At 39.2% G+C, this 26,233-nt stretch overlaps 2 protein-coding genes across 2 annotated transcripts in view; one reads left to right on the forward strand and one right to left on the reverse strand.

Annotated features, from left to right (window-relative positions):
* PRSS12 (serine protease 12) overlaps positions 1–26,233 on the reverse strand; it is a 70,733-nt gene that overhangs the window by 40,240 nt on the left and 4,260 nt on the right. The window contains exons 2-4 of the mRNA XM_060088763.1: positions 13,667–13,805; positions 10,711–10,889; positions 6,848–6,998 (exon numbers count right to left, since the gene is read on the reverse strand). Coding sequence (XP_059944746.1) covers positions 6,848–6,998; positions 10,711–10,889; positions 13,667–13,805 — 469 coding nt within the window. The remainder of the gene's footprint in view (positions 1–6,847; positions 6,999–10,710; positions 10,890–13,666; positions 13,806–26,233) is intronic.
* On the forward strand, positions 15,347–16,021 carry LOC132483463 (ADP-ribosylation factor-like protein 6-interacting protein 1). The gene has a single exon (XM_060088748.1). The coding sequence runs from the start codon at positions 15,380–15,382 to the stop codon at positions 15,989–15,991; it is 612 nt and encodes a 203-aa protein (XP_059944731.1). The 5' UTR covers positions 15,347–15,379; the 3' UTR covers positions 15,992–16,021.

The raw sequence follows: 26,233 nt of genomic DNA on the forward strand, positions 1-26,233 counted from the left end.
GGCACGCGGGCTCCATAGTTCTGGCTTGCGGGCTCTAGAGTGCAGGCTCAGTAGTTGTGGCACGTGGGCTTAGTTGCTCCACAGCATGTGGGTTCTTCCCGGACCAGGGCTCGAACCCGTGTTCCCTGCATTGGTAGGCAGATTCTTAACCACTGTGTCACCAGGGAAGTCCTATAATGCAGTCTTAAAACACCATTTGGGTGTTTTATTTTCTTCCTTATATATTTCCATATTTTCTATTATTTACAAACATTATTTTAATAATCACAAAAATGTTTAATTAAAATAAACTAATCAGGGCTTCCCTGGTGGTGCAGTGGTTGAGAGTCCGCCTGCCAACGCAGGGGACACGGGTTCGTGCCCCGGTCTGGGAGGATCCCACGTGCCGCGGAGCGGCTGGGCCCGTGAGCCATGGCCGCTGAGCCTGCGCGTCCGGAGCCTGTGCTCCGCAACGGGAGAGACCACAACAGTGAGAGGCCTGCGTACCGCAAAAAAATAAAAAAATAAAAAAATAAAATAAATAAACTAATCAGAAAAACTAATATAATAAATTCAAGAACCAAAAAAAAAACTAACTAGGAAACTATGATGTAAAACAAAGTAGGTTTCCTAGCTAATTTTTGAGTCTATTAAAATTAAGATTATAATATTTATAAATACACACATTCCTTCAGCCAGTCACTAGTATTTCCTGGTGCCCTGGACTGTGCTGGCTCTCAGGGGAATACCAAAGAAATTGATGACTCTGCCCTTCAAGAGACTGTGCAATACTAGGGAAAGCAGCATAAAACTCATGGGTTGGGGCTTCCCTGGTGGCACAGTGGTTGAGAATCTGCCTGCCAATGCAGCGGACACAGGTTCGAGCCCTGGTATGGGAAGATCCCACATGCCGCGGGACAACTAGGCCCATGAGCCACAACTACTGAGCCTGTGCGTCTGGAGCCTGTGCGTCTGGAGCCTGTGCTCCGCAACAAGAGAAGCCACAACAGTGAGAGGCCCGCGCACTGCAATGAAGAGTGGCTCCCGCTCGCTGCAACTAGAGAAAGCCCTCGCACAGAAACGAAGACCCAACACAGTCAAAAATAAATAAATAAATAAATAAATAAATAAAATTTTTTAAAAAACAAAAAAACCTCATGGGTTGTTAAAGGCAAATAAGTGCTATGTGAATTCGATAAAGTTGTGTATTCTCTGTCCTTCCTTTATGGAAATTATGTCCACACCAGCCCTGGCAGTTCATTTGTAGTAATAGTCCCAGTGTTACCTACTCTCTTACCCTCTGACCACAGAATAAATTTGTGGGGTTCTCTGATATAATACACTGATTTATTAGGTTATTTTCTGTAAAGCTGTTTGACCTACATAGCAGCAATCCCCAATAAACACTGAATTGATTCTATGTCTGATCTCTACCCAAAACATTCCTAAACCTACTTAGCTAATCTGACTGTATTCATATAAAGTTTGTTTGTTTTCCATAGAAAAAAAAAGCAAATAAATAGTACCATCTGACTAACTCAATCCCCAGGCTTAGCCACTACTTTGAATAGACAGAGAATAGAGTCAGGCAATTCTATCATGCAAGATAATTACTTGATATGTTATAAAAGATTGGTCCTTTGACTGCAAATATCAGTTTGTGGCACTTGTAACATATGGATGAAAAAAGCTCATTTTTATTGATCAATAGCCTATATTTCTCCCTGGAAAACAACCCCCTCCATCTCCAATTATGATATTTGAAGTACACTGAATGATTACTGCATGTCAGACACTGGTCTAACAGCTTTATATGTATTAACTCTTTTAATCCTCCCTACAACCCCATGATGTTATTATCTCTAATTTACAAATGAGGAAACTGAGGTCCAGAAGTTAACAATTAGCCCAGCATCACACCACCATGAGTTGGTAAGGCCTGTCTGGCTACACAGCAGACCCTGAAACACTTGGCTTTCTTGCAGTCTCCTGGGGCATTTTCAGTGAGGTGGCTATGGCATCGCAAATACAGTCTGTCTAAAACATGTTCGTCATTGTTTCTTCCTACAATTAACTTTTCTCTCTTGACTTACCTATTTCTTTCAGACTTATATTCATAAGTATTCTTATTAACAACATCTGTCTATTTTGCAAACAGTGTAACATGAAAGAAAAAAAAATCCTACACTGGAAGCCATAAATCTCAAGATTCTGGCCCTCACTCACAGTATGATTTAGGGGCTTTGAGTAATCTCAGAGGGCCTAACTTTCTTATCTTGTTATATAAGGCCTCTTTCCTGCTCAATAATTCCATATACCAGTAATGTTTATAAAGTATTTTAGAAATTAATAAACAGTGAAATAAGAGAACAAAGAAACTTTTTTTTTTTTTTTTTTTTGTAGTACGTGTGCCTCTCACTGTTGTGGCCTCTCCCGTTGCAGAGCACAGGCTCCGGACACGCAGGCTCAGCAGCCACAGCTCCTGGGCCTACCTGCTCCGCGGCATGTAGGATCTTCCCGGACTGGGGCACGAACCCATGTCCCCTGCATCGGCAGGTGGACTCTCAACCACTGCGCCACCAGGGAAGCCCCCCCAAAGAAACATTTTTTTTTTTTTTTTGCGGTATGCGGGCCTCTCACTGTTGTGGCCTCCCCCGTTGCGGAGCACAGGCTCCGGACGCGCAGGCTCCGGACGCGCAGGCTCAGCGGCCATGGCTCACGGGCCCAGCCGCTCCGCGGCATATGGGATCCTCCCAGACCGGGGCACGAACCCGTATCCCCTGCATCGGCAGGCAGACTCTCAACCACTTGCGCCACCAGGGAGGCCCCAAAGAAACATTTTTAATTGTACCAGAAGAATTTTTATTCTGACCACTCAGAAGTATGGTTCTACATGATAATTTTATAGCAAAAAAAAAAAACCTAAGAAGAAAAAGTGTTCCAAAATTTTAAATCCTTATGTAAATTATGGCATATCCACACATAAAATATGATGTCACAGTTCTACACTACGCTTTTAAGAGTTCTAAAAGACATAGGAAATGCTTCAATGTTAAGTGCACCAAAGGAACTCCAATTAAAATGTCTCTACCTGAAACTTCATTATGTACATATGCATTCTCAAGTTCAATTTTCTAACATCGGGCTGCCTCCTTTCCTGCTCCTCATCTTTCTCTGAGTTCTAGGCTAATCAAATTTCAGTATCTTAAGTACAGTAATTCCTTTTGCGTTTTAGGAAGCTTGCCAGCTACCAAAATCTACAGACATCATTAAAAGATGGGGGTCATCAAAGACAGCATTTCACAAAGAAATTGTAACCAGCACTCCAGAGAGGCATGGTGTAGTTTCCCTTTGGGAATTTGACAAGGCTAGTATGACTGAGATGAAATTTGCTTAAGAACAAATCATAAATTGAGATAAGCTATGATTATGCTGTCTGCTATCAACCTTGTAACATTAAAAATTACTTCATCTGAAAGTACTGTGCCATTAAGTGAGCAAAACAAATTCTAGGGGAAGAGCAGTTGCAGAATATTGCTTTGTTGCAAGCTTATGAGAGAAGTATAAAATCAAGGGAAAGAAAAGCAAATGAACAATGTCAGCTCAAAACCTAAAGTACTTATAATAAAAACAAATCACCAAGCTGGATTGTTGGTGATTACATAGGCTTGTGGAGGATCTTTGCTGCCTTGAATATTTGAAGATATTTTTCCTTTTAATCATTTTTCTGAACACAAATCTTCTCATACAAAAGATAGCAGTGAGCCAATGCTTGAGAAAGATGTAAACACTTTACTCAACCCACGCATGTGTTCAACATTAATATAGTCTTCCTTGTGATTCTATCTCTACATTCTTTCCATGTAGTAGACTACTGTTTGCAACACGGTCTTTGTTTAACAACAGTTTATATGAGTGAAAAAAGAAAATTTGGCTCTCAAGAAAGAACTCTACGTTAAAACATGAATTTTTAGAATAACTATAAATGTAACTAAAATTTAGTGTCATTTAAATTTTCTACACATTTTTCTAAGCAACAAAAGCTTGTCTTTTCCCACAGAAATATATAAATAATAATAAATGCCTTATACCTCAAATTTAGAGTAATCTATACTGCAACTTGTAATGTTAAATATGATTACTATACCCTTAAAATTCTTGTATTTTTGGCAAAGACATTGATTTCTTAGTAACTAACATGAAAATCAATTAGCATAACACTGATACTATAATTGGTAACACAGTAAATACACATATACCCACATTAGAGTCTTTTAAAAATATGAAATTCATAGATACACCTAACTAAATAGAAGTTCTAGATAGAGGAATGGTGTTTGATGATCTCCTACCAAATGTCCAGCTTACTTTGAAATGTTTAATAACATTCTTCTTTGAATGTTTAATAACATCTTTCAGCTATAAGTCCCCAATTATAGTCAATGTATACTGTATACCTACTATGTGTGCTAACTGCTTTATAACCACTAAACTCTCTACATCAGGAAATGTGTTATAGATGAGGAAACTGCAGCTAAGAGATATTCTGCAATTTTTCTTATCTCCAGAAATACAACTCAAATTCAGGTCATTCTGAGTACAGGGCACATGCTCATAATCTTATGCTATGCTGACTCTGACAACCATCTAAAATTTTGAGAAAAATTGGTCTTGAAATTGATACCCCGTCAGAATGTATTGAAGATCTAGTCTCAAAATTTAATGATTGGGCTTCCCTGGTGGCGCAGTGGTCGGGAGTCCGCCTGCCGATGCAGGGGACACGGGTTCGTGCCCCGGTACGGGAGGATCCCACATGCCGCGGAGTGGCTGGGCCCGTGAGCCATGGCCGCTGAGCCTGCGCGTCCGGAGCCTGTGCTCCGCAACGGGAGAGGCCACAACAGTGAGAGGCCCGCATACCACAAAAAAAAAAAAAAAAAATTTAATGATTAATAACAGTTTTTCTCAAAAATAGCTAGTTGGCCCTATTCCTGACCCATCCAAAGAAAATGATCATACCAGTCAGATAATACACCACCAGTAATTATAAGCCCTATGGACACAGGATTTTGCATGCTTATTCCTTTCCCATGCATAAACTGTGAAAGAGCATTTAGGTTGCAGAATCAGTTACAGGGGGAAAATGTAACCTACAGTGAAGGATTAGGCTGATGCCACTTTAATTCAGTGCTTAACTTTATCCTTATCAGTGGGGAAAACCAGAGCTGTTCTGTGACTCCTGATGAGGTGCAAGATGAGAACATATCACCTGTGATGGTTTCTAGCCAAAATACTTGATTGATTGGATCTAATCAAGCTGTTGGACCTAGCCTCCCATTTCAAGAGTTACAAGAACCAGAGGAGTAGGCTAAATGATACCAGGAGGAAGAAATGAGACAAATCCAGAAGGTAGGATAGTCTCCAAAACAACTGGCTTGGTTTTTGGTCTCTTCAACAAGACAGTGTCATGAAAAACAAAAGGCCGTTCTAGATTAAAAGAGATTTCAGGGACTTAACATCCAGATGCACTGCAAGGTCCTGGACTAAATTCTGCTGTGGACAAACGATCTGTCAAGGACATGGTGGGAACAACTATGGGAATTTGAGTATGACAGGGTATTAGACAATTTAAGAATGATTACCATTTATATTAGTTGTGATAATGATAATTTGGCTATGTAGGACAATGTTCTTATTTTTAAGAGATGCATACTGAAGTATTTAGAGGTAAAATGTTGAAACGTCTTTATTTTAATTTAAAATACTTCAATATTAACATACAGTTTTGAAAAATAGGGGGGTCAGCTGCAAAACAATTGCAAAAAAATTACAGTAGATGGTTCAAGGTACAAAATTCATGCTCTAGTGTCAAAGATTATGCTTAAATCGACAAAATGATACATAGAGAAGCTTTAAAAGCCTCCACATCCACCCACCCCTACCTGCCACGACATGCTAAATAATTTTTTTTTCTAATTTAAAGTAAAATATCGGGCCTCCCTGGTGGCGCAAGTGGTTGAGAGTCCGCCTGCCGATGCAGGGGATACGGGTTCGTGCCCCGGTCTGGGGGGATCCCATATGCCGCGGAGCGGCTGGGCCCGTGAGCCATGGCCGCTGAGCCTGCGCGTCCGGATCCTGTGCTCCGCAACGGGGGAGGCCACAACAGTGAGAGGCCCGCATACCGCAAAAAAAAAAAAAAAAAAAAAAAGTAAAATATCAACTTTCAAAAGATTCCCTAATATAATTTTAGAGAAACTTTTAGGCTTGTTATATCAATGTTCAAAATCACTATAAAGACAGGGGTTAGAGGATCCAAAATTATACTATTCCAAAATAATCACAACTAAAGCAACATTTAATGTTGGTTTTCATATTGTTGTTTTTATCGCACATGCTTCATTGCCATATCCTGCATAGGAATTATTTCCTTTGTACACTAATAAACATCCTTTGTTCTAAGCACATACCTCACAAATAAGGAGGCAAAGGTCAAAAGTTTAGACAGTGTCTGGGGGAAAGGAATTGAACTTCAGTTAAAGCCTAACAACTAGTTTTATCATATGACTCTGGTAAGTCGCTGCAGCTGACAATGCTAGTCATTACCTGGGAGTAATGTAAAGGCTCCTGATGAAAAGTGGTAAAAGGCTTAGATTCTTAGGGATATAAAATCAGCTGAATTCAGATACAAATAGGTTAGACCTAAGAGTACATACCATTCTCTTCAGGGAGCCTACAGCCTAATACAAAGATCAGAAGGTGGCTTTTTCCATTTGTTCAAAGAAATCTGCAATTTAAACACATCTACCTTTGGGTATGGAAATAATAAACTCAAAAATTCAAGCAAAACAAAACAAGAACAAGAAAGACCAACCTCAGGCCCAGCTGCCTGCAGACCACTTCTGCATCTGCATCATCCCACTGGTCATCACAGACGGTCCCCCACTGACCCGCATGGTAGAGCTCCACTCGGCCCTCACGCACACTACTCCCCCCAGCAAGGCGTAGGATGGGGAACACAGGGCCTGCACAACGTGAAATTAACAACAAAGTAAACCTACGGATTCACACCGGGTGAGAAGATCAGGTATAGTTTATTTCTTTGCCATTCTCTATAATTAAGTTATATTTATTAAGTGATATGGACATACCCACACATGTCTAATATATTTTATGGTACTCTCTACCAATTAAAATACTCCAACTTGAATTACGCTCACACAAATAGCTCTCAAGAGGAAATAGTCTAAATTCACTTTCCCCCAAGGACCTCAGAAACTAGAAAAGACACACTCAAAACTGCAGTTATTGGAAACCCATTTGATTTTTACAGGGTTGCTGCCACCATTGTGGTGGTGGCATTGGTTTTTTATTTACAGTAACTTGAGCATTACCAATATGTAATTATTAAGAATGTCACTTATGTCTATAAGATACTTGTTTTCAGCATAGAAATACTTTTACATTTACGTAGAAATCAAGACAAAGTTAACATCTAACACATTATAACAAGTTGGTGGACATCACAACCAGCACCTTCAAAAAACAATATTGAAAATTCATTTAGGTATGAATCAGTTCATACTCGGTGAAGAACCACCAGAGGATTCCCACTGCAAATTCCGTATTGTAGTCTACAGTGCCCTTATCTAGCTTCATCAGTTTCTGAATTTCTCTCTCCCTCTTTTTTTTTTTTTTAGTATTTATTTATTTATTTCGCTGCACCAGGTCTCTGTTGTGGCGTGCGGGATCTTTTAGTTGTGGCATACGGGATCTAGTTCCCTGACTAGGGATCGAACCCTGGGCCCCTGCATTGGGAGCATGGAGCCTTAACCACTGGACAACCAGGGAAGTCCCTGAATTTCTCCCTGTTTATCCTGGTCTAGAATTGAGGACACAGGGAATGCCCTTCCCTTTTGCCTGTGTACCTCAGATACCCAGCTATACAGAGGCATGTAAAAAATATTTGTTGACTGAGTGGACTGGCAAGTGATAACTAAAAGCCTAGAAAGGATATCCCAAACAAGGAAAAATAATTAGCAATATCTGTTCATTCAATTCAGTTTATTAAACGGGTATTAGGCAGAAAGGCACTGCACAGACACTACCCTCAAGAAGTATACTGCCTCAGGACATGGACAACATGAGTACAGACGAGACAGCATCGAGAAGACACTGCAGGGGTTCAGGTGCAAGGGCTGCTTGCTCACCAGTGGGGGTAATTAGAGAATCTCTTCTGAAGAAGTTGGTAGCTGAAGAGGACCAAGATGATGGATGGGATTTCAGAAGTCAGACACGGGGGAAGTGCAGTTCAGGCAAAACGAACAATATGAACAGAAACATAGAAGCACAAAGCTGTATGTATTGGGGAAACAGTGTTGCAGTCTACTTTTTCTGGAATAAAGGATGTGAGATGGTAAAAGATTCAGAACAGCCTGGGTCCCTATCAGGAAATTTAGTTGCAACTTTTGCCAAATGTTCATGATTTATCCACATGAAATATGCTCCTAATTCTTCCACAGTGTTAGTGGCGTCAATAAATGGTATTTGGACTTTCATATTTATATTCAAATATCACACTTGAGGAGGGATTTAGAATAGTGAACATTTGCATCTACTCATATATTAATACTTGTAATATAGTTTTCTTACATGTCAACTAGCACTTGTAATTTGTAAAAGGATAAAAGACAGGTTTAATAAACATAACTGGTCTCAATATTGTATATTAGCTTCTTATAATGACTGATCACTGAATTATGCTAATAAACTTAAATTTGCATGTTATTATGTTTATTTTTCCTTTAAGAAGCTTGGAAAATATAGAAAAAATGATGGAAAAAATGTATAAATTTCTTAAATTATTATATTCTCCTCTACCTCCCCTCCCCGCATCTCCATGGTAAGCTTGGAGAAAACAGAAAAACAAAATTTTTTAAGAGGAAATTTAAAATCACCTACAACCTAGAAACATTATCGCATATTACCTTACATTTTTTTAAGGTCATGTTTTACTTTAAAACATATAGTTTTTCCACTGGTTCTATAAGTAATTGTGAAAATATAGAGAAGCTCAAAAACAAAATTTAGTCAACATCTCACATCCTCCCAACAAATACACACACACAAAAAAAGCAAAAAAAGCATTTGAAAAAGATTTCAGTGAAGTAATTGACTCATATTTAACATATGGATAAATAAAACTCCCAGATGTTTCATTTAGATTGCTATTTCCTGTGTCCAGTACTCACACACGATCTTCTACTTTGTAAGCATTGGAAAAGTACTAGACGCCAAATGTAAATTCCAAACTAAAAGAATGTATTAAAAGTCTACTGCTATGCCTTAAGATGGACTGCATGTTTGCTGAGCTATTTGCTTTCACATTCTCATTTAATTTACCATAAAAGTATATTTTTTCACTCTCACTTCTAATTTATCTCAACCTTCTATGTTTTATATATGCTTACAACGGACCTTAAATTTATCTTTGCAACCAGAGAATAAACAAGTGGACAGATCACAGAGAGTAGAATTAGGTTTTTTTTAAAGTAGATAGAGATCCTGGAAAAAAGAGATTGTTTTCAAGATTTTACTTCACTACTTGAAAAATGTTAAACATATTTTACCAATTGGGTTGAACATAGAATGCAAGCAATATCTACGAAACACAGTGCACTGTTTACCCCAATTCACAGCATCCCTGATGTAGCAATGTGTAAACACGTATTTGCCAAAAGTAGCATTACCCAAAGGTGGAGAGGCAAAAGAAGAAAAGGAAAAACTTACAAGACATCAAGATGTAACATGCAAAAAAAAAAAACAAAACCAAAGATGTAACATGCACCTTGCCTACCCACAAAAGGATTGTAGCTCTCCGAGCACACACCTGTACCATATCCTGTACCATTTCCACTGGTTCTTCCAGCCAATTCACAGGAATGACCCTAAATTGGGTCTCTGTATGTTTTGCGGTGGAAACTTTTCAATTCCTCCCCTGATACTTGCACTCAAACAGAAACCACTGCCCTGCGCTGGCTGCTGGCATTCTAAGACCTGGGACATCTGGTCAGGCTGCTGTCTCCAAGGAAAATGCAAAAGGGATACTGTGACAGTGTGGTAGCTTCAGGTTGTGGTCACACATTAAAACAACCATGGACCCCAGAAAAACCATCTGCCATTGTGAAAGGCAGCTATTCCCTCCTCTGCTTCCTTCCTCATGAACATATGCATACTTGTATACTGAAACCATACTCTAATCACCTCATGCCTAGTATATGGTGCTTAGAAGGAGCCCTTATCCAAGGAAGCAATTTGTTTATGAAATGTGCCGTCAAAAAAGAACACTGGTACCATGATTCTATTCCATTCTATAAAGTGAGAATATTTTGTTGTAATTGCTGTATTTTAAGTTTGGTTTCAACATGACTTTTAACTTGATTACATCACAATTTTCCATTACTAAAATAAGTGTTTTCATATACAGTATATAATATTTCTATAAGCAAATTAGATAAAACAGAAAATACATAAAAAGTGAGGTCAAATGGAAATCCAATTGTTAGATGAAATCCTATTGAAGACTATCTAATTAGACTGGAGACAGACTATGATGATTCCACTTAGGTCTGTATTTAAACTCTTTTAGGAAATGATTTAACTGAGACACTTTTATCATCTGGAATCAGGCTGAAACCACAATAACAGTAAAGCAAGAGAATAAATATTTTGTTTTACCATGGGAAAAGCTACATGTGACAGCAGCTGCCATCTTCTGAGGACACGCCCCACCCTGCCAGATGTCTTTTTCACAAAGCAGTATATTTTCTTCATCTCCTCGGCAACTGACATTGCTCCAATAAATGGGAATAAGGCCCAGTCCAGAAAATGGGGTTTGTCTTGCTACTCCTTTACCTCTGTAAGTACAATGATAAGGTTAGGTTTATCAAATGTAGGCTAATTTTTATCAAAGCACTAGGACTTTTAAAAATGGAAGAAATCAATAAAGACAGATATGGAAGAAAAAGAAAAACATAATGCATTATGTAAATTTCAAGCAAATCAAAACATCAGATCAGAACTTGGATTGATTACCTATGGTAATCTTCTAAGTTAATCTTGAATAACTAATGGTAGGCATGTGTCTTTACTATCTATGGCTGATTTTAGAAGAAAATGGGCAAACACTACAGATATAAATAAAAAGGGAGTCTGGGTGGCTTTGTGGAAGAAGTGTGTCATGTGGCCCAGTGGGACTTGGATTCTAGTCTGAACTCAGCTGCAAATCACTCTAAAGTCTCTCTAAGCTCCACCTTCTGATATGTAAAAGAAGTCTGGATGCTTGAAGAGTCTTTCCTACTCCAATATTTCAGGCTTTCGTTTTCAAAACAATTATTATTACCACGTCTAAGCAAGATAGTATCAAGAGAGGCAATCCATTCATATTTTTTAAACTTTATATATAGTATTTGCTAGCAAGACTTTGAAACCAATTAATAAGATAATAACTCATATAATCTACATATTTTTAACTCTGATATGTACAAAACTGGTATTACACCTTTAAAAGATTAAATGCTTATCCGAATAACATGATAATCTCTAGAACTGTCTTCATGCAACAGCTTCCATTAACCAAACAGTAAATATTTGGGGTTTATCCAAAATATGAATGTGTCTTAACAGCAATAAAGCTGGGTTGCCCTGCTCTTATTGTGCAATCCTTTTTTATTAATGGACTACTAAGAGATGATAGAAGGAATCAGATTAGCTTATCTGAAGTTTATGTTTGCAGAAAGATAGTTTACATTCTTTCATCAATCAAGAGACTAGTAACCTACCACTGTAATTCATGTCTCCATTGCAATGTTCTTGTTTTCTTTTTTCTTTATTTTTTTAAAATTTTAATGGAGTGTAGTTGATTTACAATGCTGTGTTAGTTTCTGCTGTACAGCAGAGTGAATCAGTTATATAAATAAATATATCCACTCTTTTTTAGATTCTTTTCCCATATAGGTCATTACAGAGTATTGAGTAGAGTTCCCTGTGCTATACAAGGTCCTTATTAGTTACCTATTTTATATATAGTAGTGTGTATATGTCCATCCCAATCTCTCAATTTATCCCTCCTCCCTTTACCCCCTGGTAACCATAAGATTGTTTTCTACATCTGTAACTCTATTTGTTTTGTATTGTAAATAAGTTTATTTGTACCTTTTTTTGTTTTATGTCAGAATCTCAGAAAATTTTATTCTTCCCTGATTTTCAGGGTAATAAAAGCACAGGTAGAAATGTACATAAAGGAAGATACTGACACCAGCCTACAAATTTGTTACATCTCCAGGCCCTCAAAAGAAAAAGCAGCAAGTCAACATTTTTTGTGACTTGCCCACCTGCCAGTGACTGTTTGCCAGACAAAATACTCATTGATAAAATCAGTAATTAACATCCTAAACACCATTAACACTTTGTAGTCTCTCCCCTTCTTCCTTCTTTTATCCTGATTTATTCCAACACTTTTTTTTTTTTTTTTGCTGTACGCGGGCCTCTCACTGCTGTGGCCTCTCCCGTTGCGGAGCACAGGCTCCGGACGCACAGGCTCAGCGGCCATGGCTCACGGGCCCAGCCGCTCCGCGGCACGTGGGATCTTCCCGGACCAGGGCACGAACCCGCGTCCCCTGCATCGGCAAGCGGACTCTCAACCACTGCGCCACCAGGGAAGCCCGAAAATAAATAATTAAATAATTTTATTTAATTCTTACTGATTTGACTGGAGTTGACTAACATTTTCATTTGTGTCATCACATTAGATATTACTACTCTCTGATTATTAATCCAAAATATTTGCAAATTGAAAACTTTTCCTTCAGTTCTTTTAACCTTCATAACAAGATCTTTTCCATGCTTTCTAAAGATCTCTGGTGATAAAGACCAAGAAAAATATAGGGCATGTATACTTAGAAAAAATAAATGAGACACAAAAACAGAACAATAAGAATAACAACAAAAACCAAAAACGTTTGTTCCAAAATGTAACCTTCTGCCCCTGGGAAATCCCTTGAAACAAGGCATAAAGGTGCAGGGCCTGGTGGGCGTCAGCCTACACCAATCTATTTTAAGTGCGCCTACAGTCCTGGAAGGGCGGGCAGCTTCTCAGAGGACAGTGGATGCTGCCGGGGCTGAGCGAAGCTGCCATCTATTACAGGTCCTCCTTGGCACAGAAATCTATGTCCCAGGATATCACCCCTTACCCAGCATGGGATGAAAGCACGAGTGAACCTCACCTCCTTCACATACACACAAATGGAATTTGTGGGCGGCTCAAGGTAGAAAGTTAAAAGCAAATGATAGCAACTTCAGGCTGCACAGGCTGCTGAGAAAGTAAAACTCTTAGGGCCAAATTCCTTGCTTCCTAGCACTGAACAATTATTTTGTTAAACTCAAAGGCCAAAAGCTGGTTTGAACTTTGGACCACTTAGCATTTGCGCATTTCCTACTCAGTAGGGCTAGTAACAAGTGAAGTGCATTTGTATGTAAACGAACTACTCCTTCCATTTGGGGCCCTTTCTTTACATCTCTTCTGAGAAAAATGAGAGTGAGGAAGGAAGATGTAACCTCTCCACAGTAACGATGGGTGCCCAGCATTCCTCTCAGATATCATCAGACAGATTTGGTCAAGGATGGGTGAACTCACCCCAGCTGCAGCTGGTGACAAACAACCGATGCATCAGAGTCATCCCAGTGGCTGCTACAGACTGTGCCCCAAACTCCATTTGCGTATACTTCTACTGTGCCTTCAAACTCGTTTTTGCCACCATGAAGTCGGACTGACCCTAAAGTGGAAAAGAATCCCAAAATCCTTTAATAGCAAATAATCATTTGAACATACTGAACATACTGATAACATGATTTTTCCACTGAAGTGGTGAGAGATCCAGTCTCTCACTGTTCACAGCATGTGCTTCTTTCTTTAAATGAGGATTTAGCAGGTTCTTTTTTTTTTTTTTTTTTTTTTTGCGGTACGCAGGCCTCCTACTGTTGTGGCCTCTCCCATTGTGGAGCACAGGCTCCGGACGCGCAGGCTCAGCGGCCATGACTCACGGGCCCAGCCGCTCCGCGGCATGTGGGATCCTCCCGGACCGGGGCACAAACCCACGTTCCCTGCATCGGCAGGCGGACTCTCAACCACTGAGCCACCTGGGAAGCCCTAGCAGGCTCTTTTTTTGTTTTTGGTAATTAACATCCTGATGTCAATGCTAATGATACTTTCTTTTATCTAGGCAAAGTCCAATTATGATTTTCAAAGGGAAAAATTGAAAGACTATGACTAATGGCTGATAATTACATCCCAAGTATTAGATCACATCACATGTTAAGTTCTTATCATTTATGGATCACTTTCCATCTTCACATGAGGTCACAGATTAAAAAAAACAGAGAAACTAAATTCAATGTTCTGTTTATAAATTACCTGTTATTGGCTGTTATATCTTCCTTCTATCTGATTTGTTCTTCCACTAAAGAAGAATAAAATGCTTTTCCCCTTTTAGCCTCCAGCACTACTCATGACAAGTCTAAAGCTTATGTCTATAAGTTCAGAAAGGTGTTAAGTGTTGAAAACATTGCCTAAAGTTAGTCTTAGGGAAACTGCCGCTAAGTAGAGTAGTTTGGTGTAACTGAATGGCCCTGGAACTTCACTTCCCCTTACATACCATCCCACTCAGCTGCTTCACAGTCCACAATTTGAGTCATTCTTTTCAGTCTTAAAAGTCAAAATTTAAATTCAAGCACCCCTGGGGAAAATAATATTTTATGTCTTATCCCTTAAGTGTGGATCAAAGTGGTTACTAGACCTATTGTGGTGATCATTTCATAACATATGCAAATATCCAATCACTATCAGTACATCTGAAACTAACATAATATCATACATCAAATATATTTCAGTTTTTTTAAAGAAGTGTGGATCAAAGGCCTACATTTCTCTTCTCATGGTCATTGGTTTTCAGAGTGGGTACTGACTGACGGGCAGCAATTGGGACACTTGCAGAGATAGAATCAAACTCAGACAACTTAAAAATTTCATAAAATTCTGTGAAAAGTTGCTTAGGATGGCCTTTTTTTCATAGGTAAAGAAATTAAGAAATTAAATTCTACCAGAATTTTCTGTCATGTTTTGCATACTTCAAAGTCATTATGTATGGCTTTATAATGATTTTCCGAAAACATTAGATTCACAAATCATCCATCCATACATTTCATTTGCACTAGCCTAGTCACCTACCATTATTACTTTCCACATAATCATCCTTAAAAAATGTAACTATTGAGGGTTGTCGTGAGTGCCTCTGAGGGAGGCCGGGTTTGGGGGGCGTCTTGCACTCTCTGAGGGGGCACCTCGGGAACAATGGCGGAAGGAGATAATAGCAGCACCAACCTGCTGGCTGCAGAGACTGCAAATCTGGAAGAGCAGCTGCAAGGATGGGGAGAAGTGATGCTGATGGCAGATAAAGTCCTCCGATGGGAAAGAGCCTGGTTTCCACCTGCCATCATGGGTGTGGTTTTTTTGGTGTTTCTGACTACCTACTATCTAGATCCATCCGTTCTGTCAGGTATTTCCTGTTTTGTTATGTTTTTGTGCTTGGCTGACTACCTTATTCCCATTCTAGTGCCTAGAATTTTTGGCTCCAATAAATGGATCACTGAGCAACAGCAGAGATTCCATGAAATTTGCAGCAATCTAGTAAAAACTCGATGCAGAGTTGTGGGCTGGTGGAAACGCCTCTTTACGCTAAAGGAAGAAAAGCCTAAAATGTACTTCATGACCATGATCATTTCTCTTGCTGCAGTTGCTTGGGTGGGACAGCAAGTCCACAATCTCCTTCTCACCTACCTGATAGTGACTTTCTTACTCTTGCTTCCTGGACTAAACCAACATGGAATCATTTCGAAGTACATTGGAATGGCCAAAAGAGAGATAAACAAGCTTCTCAAACAAAAAGAAAAGAAAAATGAATAATATATCTGCTTTATTCAGTGTGATTAATGGTGTCCTTGGGGACAGTGTCTGTTATTCTGTCTGGATACTCAAATGTTACAGATGTAGCTCTTTGCTGTCCCTCATTCTGCCCTTAGAAGAAATTCTGACTTGCCAAGTAAGGCTTTATGCCCAGTGTCTTCATGGGTGTGTTCTCATCAGCTGGCCTTATATGGACAACTCATTCGTCATTACCACTTGTCTTGGTTTTTCTCACCCAGGGTTAATTGAACTCTTACTTTTAAAATAATATAGTGGTGAACTTCATCCTTTAGTACAGGTAACAGTGGCCTGGGATAACTGTTCAAGTTGATCTTTGCTTTAGCCGGATACAAGATAGTGGTCTGTGACTACAGGAAGCTGGTTCTACTGTCTACTTCCACACTCTGCTTAAACAACTGTATGGCTTCGTGAATATAGAAACCAAGTTTACCACTTCTGATGAAGAGACCAGTTAAGATTCATTCCTCATTCTGTTTCCATACTGTGGGAGAAGAATCCTCATGGAATAAAATGAAAGTAATTCCATAGCCTGTGTTGGCTTCTCCCTTGTGCAGAATTTAGCAATTTGTTGGAAGCATTGATCCTTCCTCCCAAATGGGTAATCTGACAGGCTTAGAACTCTTGTTCCCATGCACTTAAACTTGAAGTTAGTACATCCTTAAGGGCTTCTTAGTAGCAGGCTTAAGCAAGATGGTATTTAGGATTTTTTAGCATACTTGTAATTTCAGATTTTCAGCTAAATGAAACTAAAGTACATAATAGGTTAAGAGTCATGTCTGTGACCTTCACTCCAAGACCAGCCAATAAAGAACAAAACTCATCCTGTGTTTAGTCAAGATTCATTTCAGTAGAAAATCCTACCAGTTTTTCAAGACCAGAATAAGCCTTTAAAGGTAAGCCTCAAGATTCTCATTTTATGGTAACACTGGCTGCTTTTGGTCCCCATAGATGGAATAGTTGAAATCTGTAGGAATGAACGTCCGAGGGCTGGAAATGTGACATATTTGGGAACAATTCTTAAACTGATTAACTAGCTGTAATATAGTTTTGTGAATTTATTGCACTGATGCTGTAAAACCTGGACCTTGTGGTATATCTGTTCCTAAATAAGTGTTGTTTTCTCCCCTTCAATATTGCTGTAAACAGTGGCACCCATGTAGCATATGTTTGACTTTTCTTTTTTAATGTTTCATATACAAACTATCGTAATTTACATGTGTTTCCTCATTGTAAATAAGCTTGTCTTCCTAGATTTTTGTGTGTATGTGTGTTCTACCAATTAACTACTTTTGCAGTTTTAATCCTGTATTATTTCTTCTACTTTGTTGTGTGTAAAAGGGGAAAAATAAAAAAGCTGGAATCCCCCCAAAAAATAAATAAATAAGTAACTATTTAAGAGAAACATATCCTATTTCACACGACAAAGTGTCAATTTTGTATCAAAATTGTCAAACAAAAGGCAATCATAAATGGAGGCAAACACAGCACTACCAAATCCTGATTATTCAGGAGAGAACACGGGTGTGGGTCGTTCATATGGCAGATAATCTAAAAATCATTCATATATTCTAAACTTCTTTAATTCGACCAAGCAAGAGGAAGCCCTGTCTAGCTCAGTGAAAACTGTGAACTGCAGAATATTTTTAAAGAAATATGTCTGAAGAGTTTAACGAACTTTAATGATTTTTTTTTTTTCGGTACGCGGGCCTCTAACTGTTGTGGCCTCTCCCGTTGTGGAACACAGGCTCCAGACGCACAGGCTCAGCGGCCATGGCTCACGGGCCCAGCCGCTCCGCAGCATGTGGGATCTTCCCGGACCGGGGCACGAACCCGTGTCCCCTGCATCGGCAGGCGGACTCTCAACCACTGCGCCACCAGGGAAGCCCTTTAATGATTTTTTTTAACCACAAAATGTCTTCTATAGAGACCCACATAATATTATGCACAGTACAAATGCCAGCAGTTTATTTCAAAGAATTCATTTGTTCACCTGAAACAAATGTTTATTTGAAATGATATTTAATCTATTATCTGTTTATTAATTCGCCACCACCACCACCAAATTATTCACGTGAAAGCGGTGGAAGAAATTTCTAGTAATGAAAACAAACTGGAACTCTACTTATGCATGTTAAGTAATCATAATAAAATGTAAAATATTGCCTAAATCACTAAAAAACTATCAAGAAGAAATGATGCATGCATATCATCTAAATGATTAAGGCATCTACAAATGAGAAGGCAAAGACTCTGCATAAAGTATAATTGTTACCATAACATCATTATAATGAAAATGATAACACTGGAAATAATTTCCAAGTCAACTATCAGTTCCACCATCATTTCTCAGATGCTCCCAACATGCTGTGAAAGCCTGGATTCATTTAGCTGCATCTGCTATATGGCAGGAAAGGTGGAGTGCTCATCCAATTTTCCTTTAACAAATGAAGACAAATATTTGCAATTCTGGAAAGGCAATTTGCATGTCAATGAGTAATTAATTCTCTATCAGAATCCATTCCCAACACCAACATCCCCAAGGCACACACCTTCCTAGCAGTGCCCCTCCACATAGTTTATCCTTTCCTTAAGGCCATAAAAATTTCCAAAATATTCTGAGTAATCATCTACCTTGAACTCAAAGTGAGTATTTCTTACTGGTATGTAATTCTGTGAAGTTCACAATTCTTCTAATAATTTTTTGAGAGCTTTTTTAAAAAAAATCAACTTAATAATATGCCTAAAATAATAAAAGCATGAACACACAATTCACACTATGCACATTTAAGACAGGCAGTAGTTTTTGTTTGGTTTGGTTTTACTCTGTTCTTGCTTCATTGACTCTCTTAGAATGGTTGAGATGGTTGAACTGTAATTCATTTCCCTTCATTTATGGATGTGTAAGCTATGGACCCAATCAACTGAGTAGTTGCAGAGCCATGACCTCCTAGATTCCCACCCTTGCTATGGTCCCCTTGTCTCTCAATCTGAGCAAAGACCCTGTGATGTAATAAGCACCTTTCAATACTTCAGCTACCAGTTTATGCATTCTGACATGTTGGTTTTCACCATTCTATCTGAACTATTACAACTAATCTACCAAACATTACATGGGGATAAACTAGCCAGGCAGAAGCATAAGACAGCCTGAAGAGTTTCTCTACACTGCACAACAGGAGAGAAGTGGCTTTCTGGTGATCTACACTTGAGGCTGATCCTCCAGTGGAGGCTGATTTGTCCCATCGGCTGTACAAATTTGTAGGAGAACTATATATTTGCACAAATTTATAGGTGCACAATTACAAGAGGGAATACCCTTAGCTCAATGGGAAAAAAAAAACCAGAGAGAGAGAGAGGATGAAAAATTAAGCAATCCACAAAGCTCATAGCCTGGTAAACTCTATTTCTATTGCTACCTTACTAATACTAAAGTCCTTCAGATAAATTCTAGACCAATTCTTTGGCGATACTGCTCCATTGTCACAGACTCTTATTATCAAAAATTGATCAGTCCGTCCTCCTTCGCTCACACTCTCCTACTCCAGCCCAGGACTTTGCGATGTCCCTCATAGTCTCTGCTAATGCCTCTGGGCCACATCCCAGTGAATCCAGGGCTGCACAGTCTTAAAGTCTCTCATGTGCCAATTTGATGGAAAATATTCTATTCTAAATATTCCTATTTTTAAAATGTGGTAATAACAATAATTTAAAAGTTGAAGTCTCAAACAGAGGTTTTTGGTCAACTATAATAAGCACTGCAAATTTATAGGCTAAACCAGTAACAGAAGAAAGTCTGGAACTATGAAGCTATGCATGATGGCACGCCATGGAGAGGAGCCCCAGAGTTCATGAAATGAATTGTTGCAAAAAACAACAACAACAAAAACCAGTCAGCTGTACCAGTCTGCTGCTATTACAGCTACCTAAAGGCAAAATGTGCCAGTGCACAACAATGGTAAGAATTCTACTACCTTAATTCCCTGCCAAAAATGTTGAGCTTACTGTCATTTTAGTTTACTATTATTTTTCTTCTATGTAAATGTAGCTCCAGTTTTATAAAGGAAAAGGAACATAAAAGTTTCTTGTTACAGAAATTTGCTTTGTGGACAACTTTGCTAAAAAACAGGAATTCCTAAAACAAAGAGACATTCCCGAGGGGTTCTCTTTAACCATGTTATCAGCCTCTCTCGACACAAGGTAATCTAGAGAAGGACAGCTACCTAGATTAAAATTGTCTTCACAAGTCTCATTGGTTTTATAGTTTTTAAGGCTATTGTGATGGGCTGAATACTATTCCCCCAAAAGATGTGGATGTACCGACTTCCAGTGCCTATGAATACCCGTGACTTTACTTGGAAATAGGGTCTTTGTAGATGATCAAGATAAGATGAGATCATTAGGGAGGGCTCTAATCCAACATGACTATATTCTCATAGAAAGTAGAAATCTGGACAGAGACACATATAGGGAGAAGGCCACCTGAAGGTTGCAGCTAACTTCCACAAGCCAAGGAACTATCAGAAGCTAGGAGACAGCCCTGGGACAGATCCTTCCCTAGTGCCTTGAGAGGAAGCATGGCTCTGCTGACACTGACCTTGGACTTCTAGTCTCCAGAACTGTGAAATAATAAGTTTCTTTGTTTAAGCCACTCAGTTTGTGGTACTCATCACGACAGCCCTAGCAAACTAATAGAGCCATTATGGTATTACCCCTCCTTGGACAGCTGGCAAAACCTCCCTTCTCATACTCCATACTTCAAGGAGGCCTAAAAGAAATATTAGGAAAGGAACCAAATAGGTCAGCTATCTTTGTTCTCTAAATCCAGCTCATTCCAAAATAAACCAAATGAAAAGACATGGCTATTTAGTTAACTCCTTAAAATATATTTATAGAATAGCACTCACTTGAAGACAAAGAAAAACAGCAAAAACAAAGATCCATCCCAGTAGTGTTTTCTGAATAGAATTAATTATAAATAGTTTTTAAATCTTTTAAAATCACAGTTTGATAAATGAGTAAAAGAAAATTAATGTTATCACACAGATCCTTTCTCATCTATTACTGAACTTCAGAGAGGCATGAAGTAATTACTTTTAGTCATTTCTATTGATCTGGTGGAATCAGAAAGAATCCATGCTGGTGACATCAAGCTATTGTTCAGATCCTTGACAAAAAGTATACTTGAAGCTGAAAAGGCAGAAATTTCAGTTTATGAACTATTTAAAAGAATAGAAAAAAGCCCATTACATGTTGGACAATTTAGTACACATATTTGAGAATGAAACATAATCTTTTCTCTTATACCAAAGGTAACATTGGAAAAAATATACTAAATGATCATTTCCTATCTTAATTATAAAATACAGACAAAAAATCACGCTCCCTAAAAACAAATGAATTGGGCAGCAGTTAGCTGAATTTTTCAAGAACAGTAGGGGGGGGTTACGTTAATTTTGATGGGTTTTTTTCCTATACCTTATTTGATGGTACTGAGGTATTCTGTTTTGTCTATGATTACATTTACCCATAACTGAAACCAGTTTAGCATTGCGAAATAGATTTTATTCAAATCATGCCATGTCAAAATGAAATCAAATCGGGCCTCCCTGGTGGCGCAGTGGTTAAGAGTCCGCCTGCCGATGCAGGGGATACGGGTTCGTGCCCCGGTCTGGGAGGATCCCATATGCCGCGGAGCGGCTGGGCCCGTGAGCCATGGCCGCTGGGCCTGCGCATCCAGAGCCTGTGCTCCGCAACGGGAGAGGCCACAACAGTGAGAGGCCCGCATACCGCAAAAAGAAAGAAAAAAAAAAAAAAATGAAATCAAATCATCTTTTAACGTACGAAGCATTCCCCTGAACTATTACCCAACTGAACTATATTTGCCTCCATTAGTTCACATCTATAATTCATATTAATTGTTCATTTATTATTCATGTAGATACCTTTAGTACTGAGAAAAAAATAGGAACTGGTCTGGTTCACAATGAGAGCATATCCTCTGTAAGCAATTCTACCCATTTACAGTGGGCTTATTAGAAATTTATAAATCTTATCGATTATTTGTGGGTTTAAAATGTTATATAATGTTATATAAAAGAAGACTCTATGCAAGGTTAACTTATGGTACACTAACAATACATGCATTTAAATAACTGGAGCAGAAAATTCCACAAATTGTTTGTCTCTGAACTATCCACACATAAACACATGGTATGGGTATTACCATTTTATTGTACAACTCTGAATGATGAAATTAAGCTACACTTAATAGTAATCGTAGCTGTCTCCCAAAGTACATATCATAGGAAAGGTAATAAAAATGTTTAGTACTCTCCTGACATCTTAACCAGAGAGTGGCCATCCTCAACTAGAGGACACAGGTGATTTCTTATTCATCTTTGTAAATTCTACCCCTAGTGTGAACTCAGTAAATGTTTAATGAAATCTACTCTTGCCTTTCTACAAGAATCAGCATTTCTCAGTCTTTGCGTCTCTCTGGTGACCCTTATAAAAAGCATGAAGCTGAATGCGCATACATGGCTTCTTGCAGGCAAATCTCATTATTTTAGTGTTTTGCAAACAATAAAATTTTTATTAATATTGTTGTGCTAATTTTCAGGAAGAGGAAGAAGAGGTGAGAGGAGGTGACTGCTCTGGAAAAGTTAGATACAAAGGAGGCAAAAATCAACATTTCCTGATTTTCTAACAACAGCGTGTCAACCATGTAGAAGGCAGTCTACAACAATTGTTCATATAGCACACAACTAAACTCTCGTCTGCTATGCAGACTAAAGGGACAGGCTTCAGAGGACTTCCTTCTTTACAGGTTAATTCAAGGGGGAAAAAGTTTAAAAATTAGAATTAAACACTGTTTACCTAACAACTGAACCAACTTCCATATTCTTAACAATGGAATTTATTCATTTCATACATAAATTGCTAGAGCTGCAAATAGCATCTTAAAACAAGTAAATATGCTCTACCAGTTAAATCACTGTCTAAATGTTATTCATCTACATATGGCAAAAAAATGTGTGAAGCATTTCACGGTGTAATTTTTTACGTTACTTATAACTATTTTCTAATTGCATTAAGTTTCCCCAATGCAGGTTTTCCCCGCTATCCAAAAGTAGAATTTTCCTATGAAACCTTTTGTAAGCCAAAATGGCATAAAGCCAAGAAGCAACTAACCTTAGGACATATCTTGCTAAGAGATGCACAAAATAAATTGAGAAAAAGCACAGATGCTCACAGACACAGCTCAAAGCCTGACAGCAGCCTGATGCTGAGATACTGAGCGTAGTTCCTGGAGAAGGAGCTTAGGGGCGCCACTCTCACTGCTCTGGGTGTGTGCTGCCTCTATAATGGCTCACTGCAAAACAAACACGAACGCTCTTTTCAATTTTCACCTTTCACCTTTTGCTCTTTCATAAGAGCAAAAGTTCTCTTTGGATTTCTTTTCTAGCAGAAACAGGTACTAATGTAGGTCTTCTGTAAAAGTGAAGTGGCGTAAAGCAAACTTTCACAAAGTGGGGATACCTGTATAAGGACTGTATGGTCAGGCCACCCAAGATGGCAGCTCTCCTGCTCTCTGTTCATCCCCTGCTCAACCAGTCCCTGCTTCACCTACACGCTACTCACGTGGCTGACCTTCCCTCTTAATCATAGAGCCTAACAGTAAACACCTACACACTTGCCTCAGCTCCAGCTAGAGACTGTTTTAATTTTTAGATCAGAACATCTCCACTATGATAGCTTATCAAAGGGGTGGTGAGGGGCGTGCTCCCCTGCTGGTTTCCCTGGTAGCCAATGAGCCAACCTGATGTCAATTCCCTCTGTAACTGGTAACCTCCCTCTCTACCCCCTCATCCCCAACTCTCACCCCTACTCCTCCCACCCCCAGGCCCCTATACACACACACACACACACACACACACCACACACATACACACACACACTCACCTGTAGCAAAGACTGCTGCCATGTCCTGCCCACCCTCTGCTGCACATGGTGGGATGTTGCTCCAGGACCTTACTTCAGAGATGTAAGATCCCCCATCCATTAAACCACTGATGTCTCTGTCGCTGACTCTGGGCTCTTTCTTCGGTCAGGAGGCTGGGCAAGTACAGGGCTTGCAGGCCTGAGGGGTGCAGGCCAACAAGGACAAACCTCAACCACACTTCTTGGCAGACTCTGTTGGTCCTCCTCAATAACTACCTGCTTCTCCCTGCCAGTATTGTCCCCATGTGTTCAGAGGTCAATCCTGACTAATCTAGGCAAGCATGGTAATTGCATTTTCCTTCCCAGATAGTGCCAGGAAGGTCTGGCCAATGAAATACGGGAGGAAGTCTGGGCGGGGGGGGGGGGGGGGAATTCTGGGAAGGTCTCCTTGCATTTTCAATGGGACATACATGAAGAGGGGGCTCTATCTTTCTTCCTCAAGTGTTCTATCTCGATATGAAATCTGGAATAACCATTAGCCTAAGGATAAAAGCCACACTTTGAAAATAAAGGAATCAAGAGCAGCAGAGAAATAGAGCTGTACCATGTTGGAGCCTGACTTCTTGTCATATGAACAACAAATCTTATTTCTTCAGTCATTTTGAATTGGGTTTTCTATTCTTTGCCACCAAAACCACCTTAACTGATCCAAGCCACACTCATACCCAAGTTCGTAATTATCATCTCTTTCCTCTTCCAAACTTTTCACAGCCATCCTTGTTTTCAGTTAGTCATAATGTATCTAAATTTTGTATCCATATTTTCCCCTTAACATTATTGTGAGCATTTTTCCATTTTTTATAGACAATCTTTGTTATTATCACTTTAGGAGCTGCAGAGTATCCATCGAATAAAGAGATCTCTGAGTAATATCTTATTGTTTGATATTTAGGTTTGCCTTCACAGTTATAAACCAAATTACTTTTGCAAAGGTTACCTTCACACACACACACACACACCAAGGACTGCATATATATGCAGAGAGAGAGAGTATTTTTGAGTCCAGGATAATCACTCATAAAAGGCAGTAGTAAGTGGATATCTAATTTTCTTCTTAAAAAAAAAATTCACACTAGTAAAAAGTCAGATAATGCCCCAAATCAAAGTATTTTATATCTGCCTTAGCCTGAAAAGCAGAGTGAGCTCAATATTTAAAATCCAGCCAGGAAATGTATCAAATCTGTTATTGCTAATAAATGTTTTTCAGCACCTGCTACATAGAATCAAGATGCAGCATTAAAAAAGTTTAAAAAGGGACTGCTTTCTACCAACTTTTTAAATTAACCTTCACTTCAAACACCAGATGGACTTCAAAGAGTACAGCCTGTATCATCCCACAAGTCCGCTATCTCTATCTGAATCAGGAGATTTGGGTGAACTAATCTGCATGACATGACAAAAAGTCAGATCTATGAATCACTCTTTCTGGTAAAATTGAATCCATTCAACCCAGATTGGGACTTGAACCCACATGCTGGGACTCAAACCCGGCCAAAACCCAGATTGGGACTTGAACCCATGGTCTTTTAATTGAGATCACACAGCTCAGGTTCTTGACGTCTAGTTGCAGAAAGAATTCAGTGAGAGACAAAGTAATAGATAAGAGGTGGATTTATTTAGAGAGAAACACATTCCACAGATAGAGTGTGGGCCATCTCAGAGGGTGAGAGGCCCTGAAATATGGTGTGGTTAGTTTTTATGGGCTGGGTAATTTCATAGGCTAATGAGTGGGAAGATGGGATTTCCAGGAATTGGGCCACTGACCACTTTTTGATCTTTGATCAGCCTCAGAACTGCCAAGGCACGGGTGGGTGTGTCATTTAGCATGCTAATATATTACAGTGAGCATATAATGAGGCTCAAGGTCCACTGGAAGTCAAATCTTCCGCCATCTTGGACCTAGTTGGTCTATCCAGTTTTTGTCATGTCCTATGGCTATGTCATTCTTTTAAAGGTTGTGCCCTGCCCCTTCCCTCCTGTTTCAAAATCTCAATCATTAGAGCATTATCGTTTATTATACCTATTTTACCCATCAGTCATCGGTCACCTATGGTTGAGTTCCACTTGTCTGCCTGTAACAAAGAGGAGCTCCTAGCACAGTGTAAGCAAGTTGCCCCACCTGCCACACCAACTGGAGACTGGAAAAGGGATCCCTCTTTCTAGTCAGGAAGCTCCAAATTATTGCAAGGTATTGTTGGGGGGAATCAGTTGCCTCTTAAT

Source organism: Mesoplodon densirostris, chromosome 1 (assembly GCF_025265405.1).
Source record: "Mesoplodon densirostris isolate mMesDen1 chromosome 1, mMesDen1 primary haplotype, whole genome shotgun sequence".
NCBI classification, from domain to species: domain Eukaryota; kingdom Metazoa; phylum Chordata; class Mammalia; order Artiodactyla; family Ziphiidae; genus Mesoplodon; species Mesoplodon densirostris.

What these genes read in the sequence shown, in the direction of transcription:
- LOC132483463 (XM_060088748.1), top strand. Translation starts at nt 15,380, where the DNA reads ATGGCGGAAGGAGATAATAGCAGCACCAACCTGCTGGCTGCAGAGACT.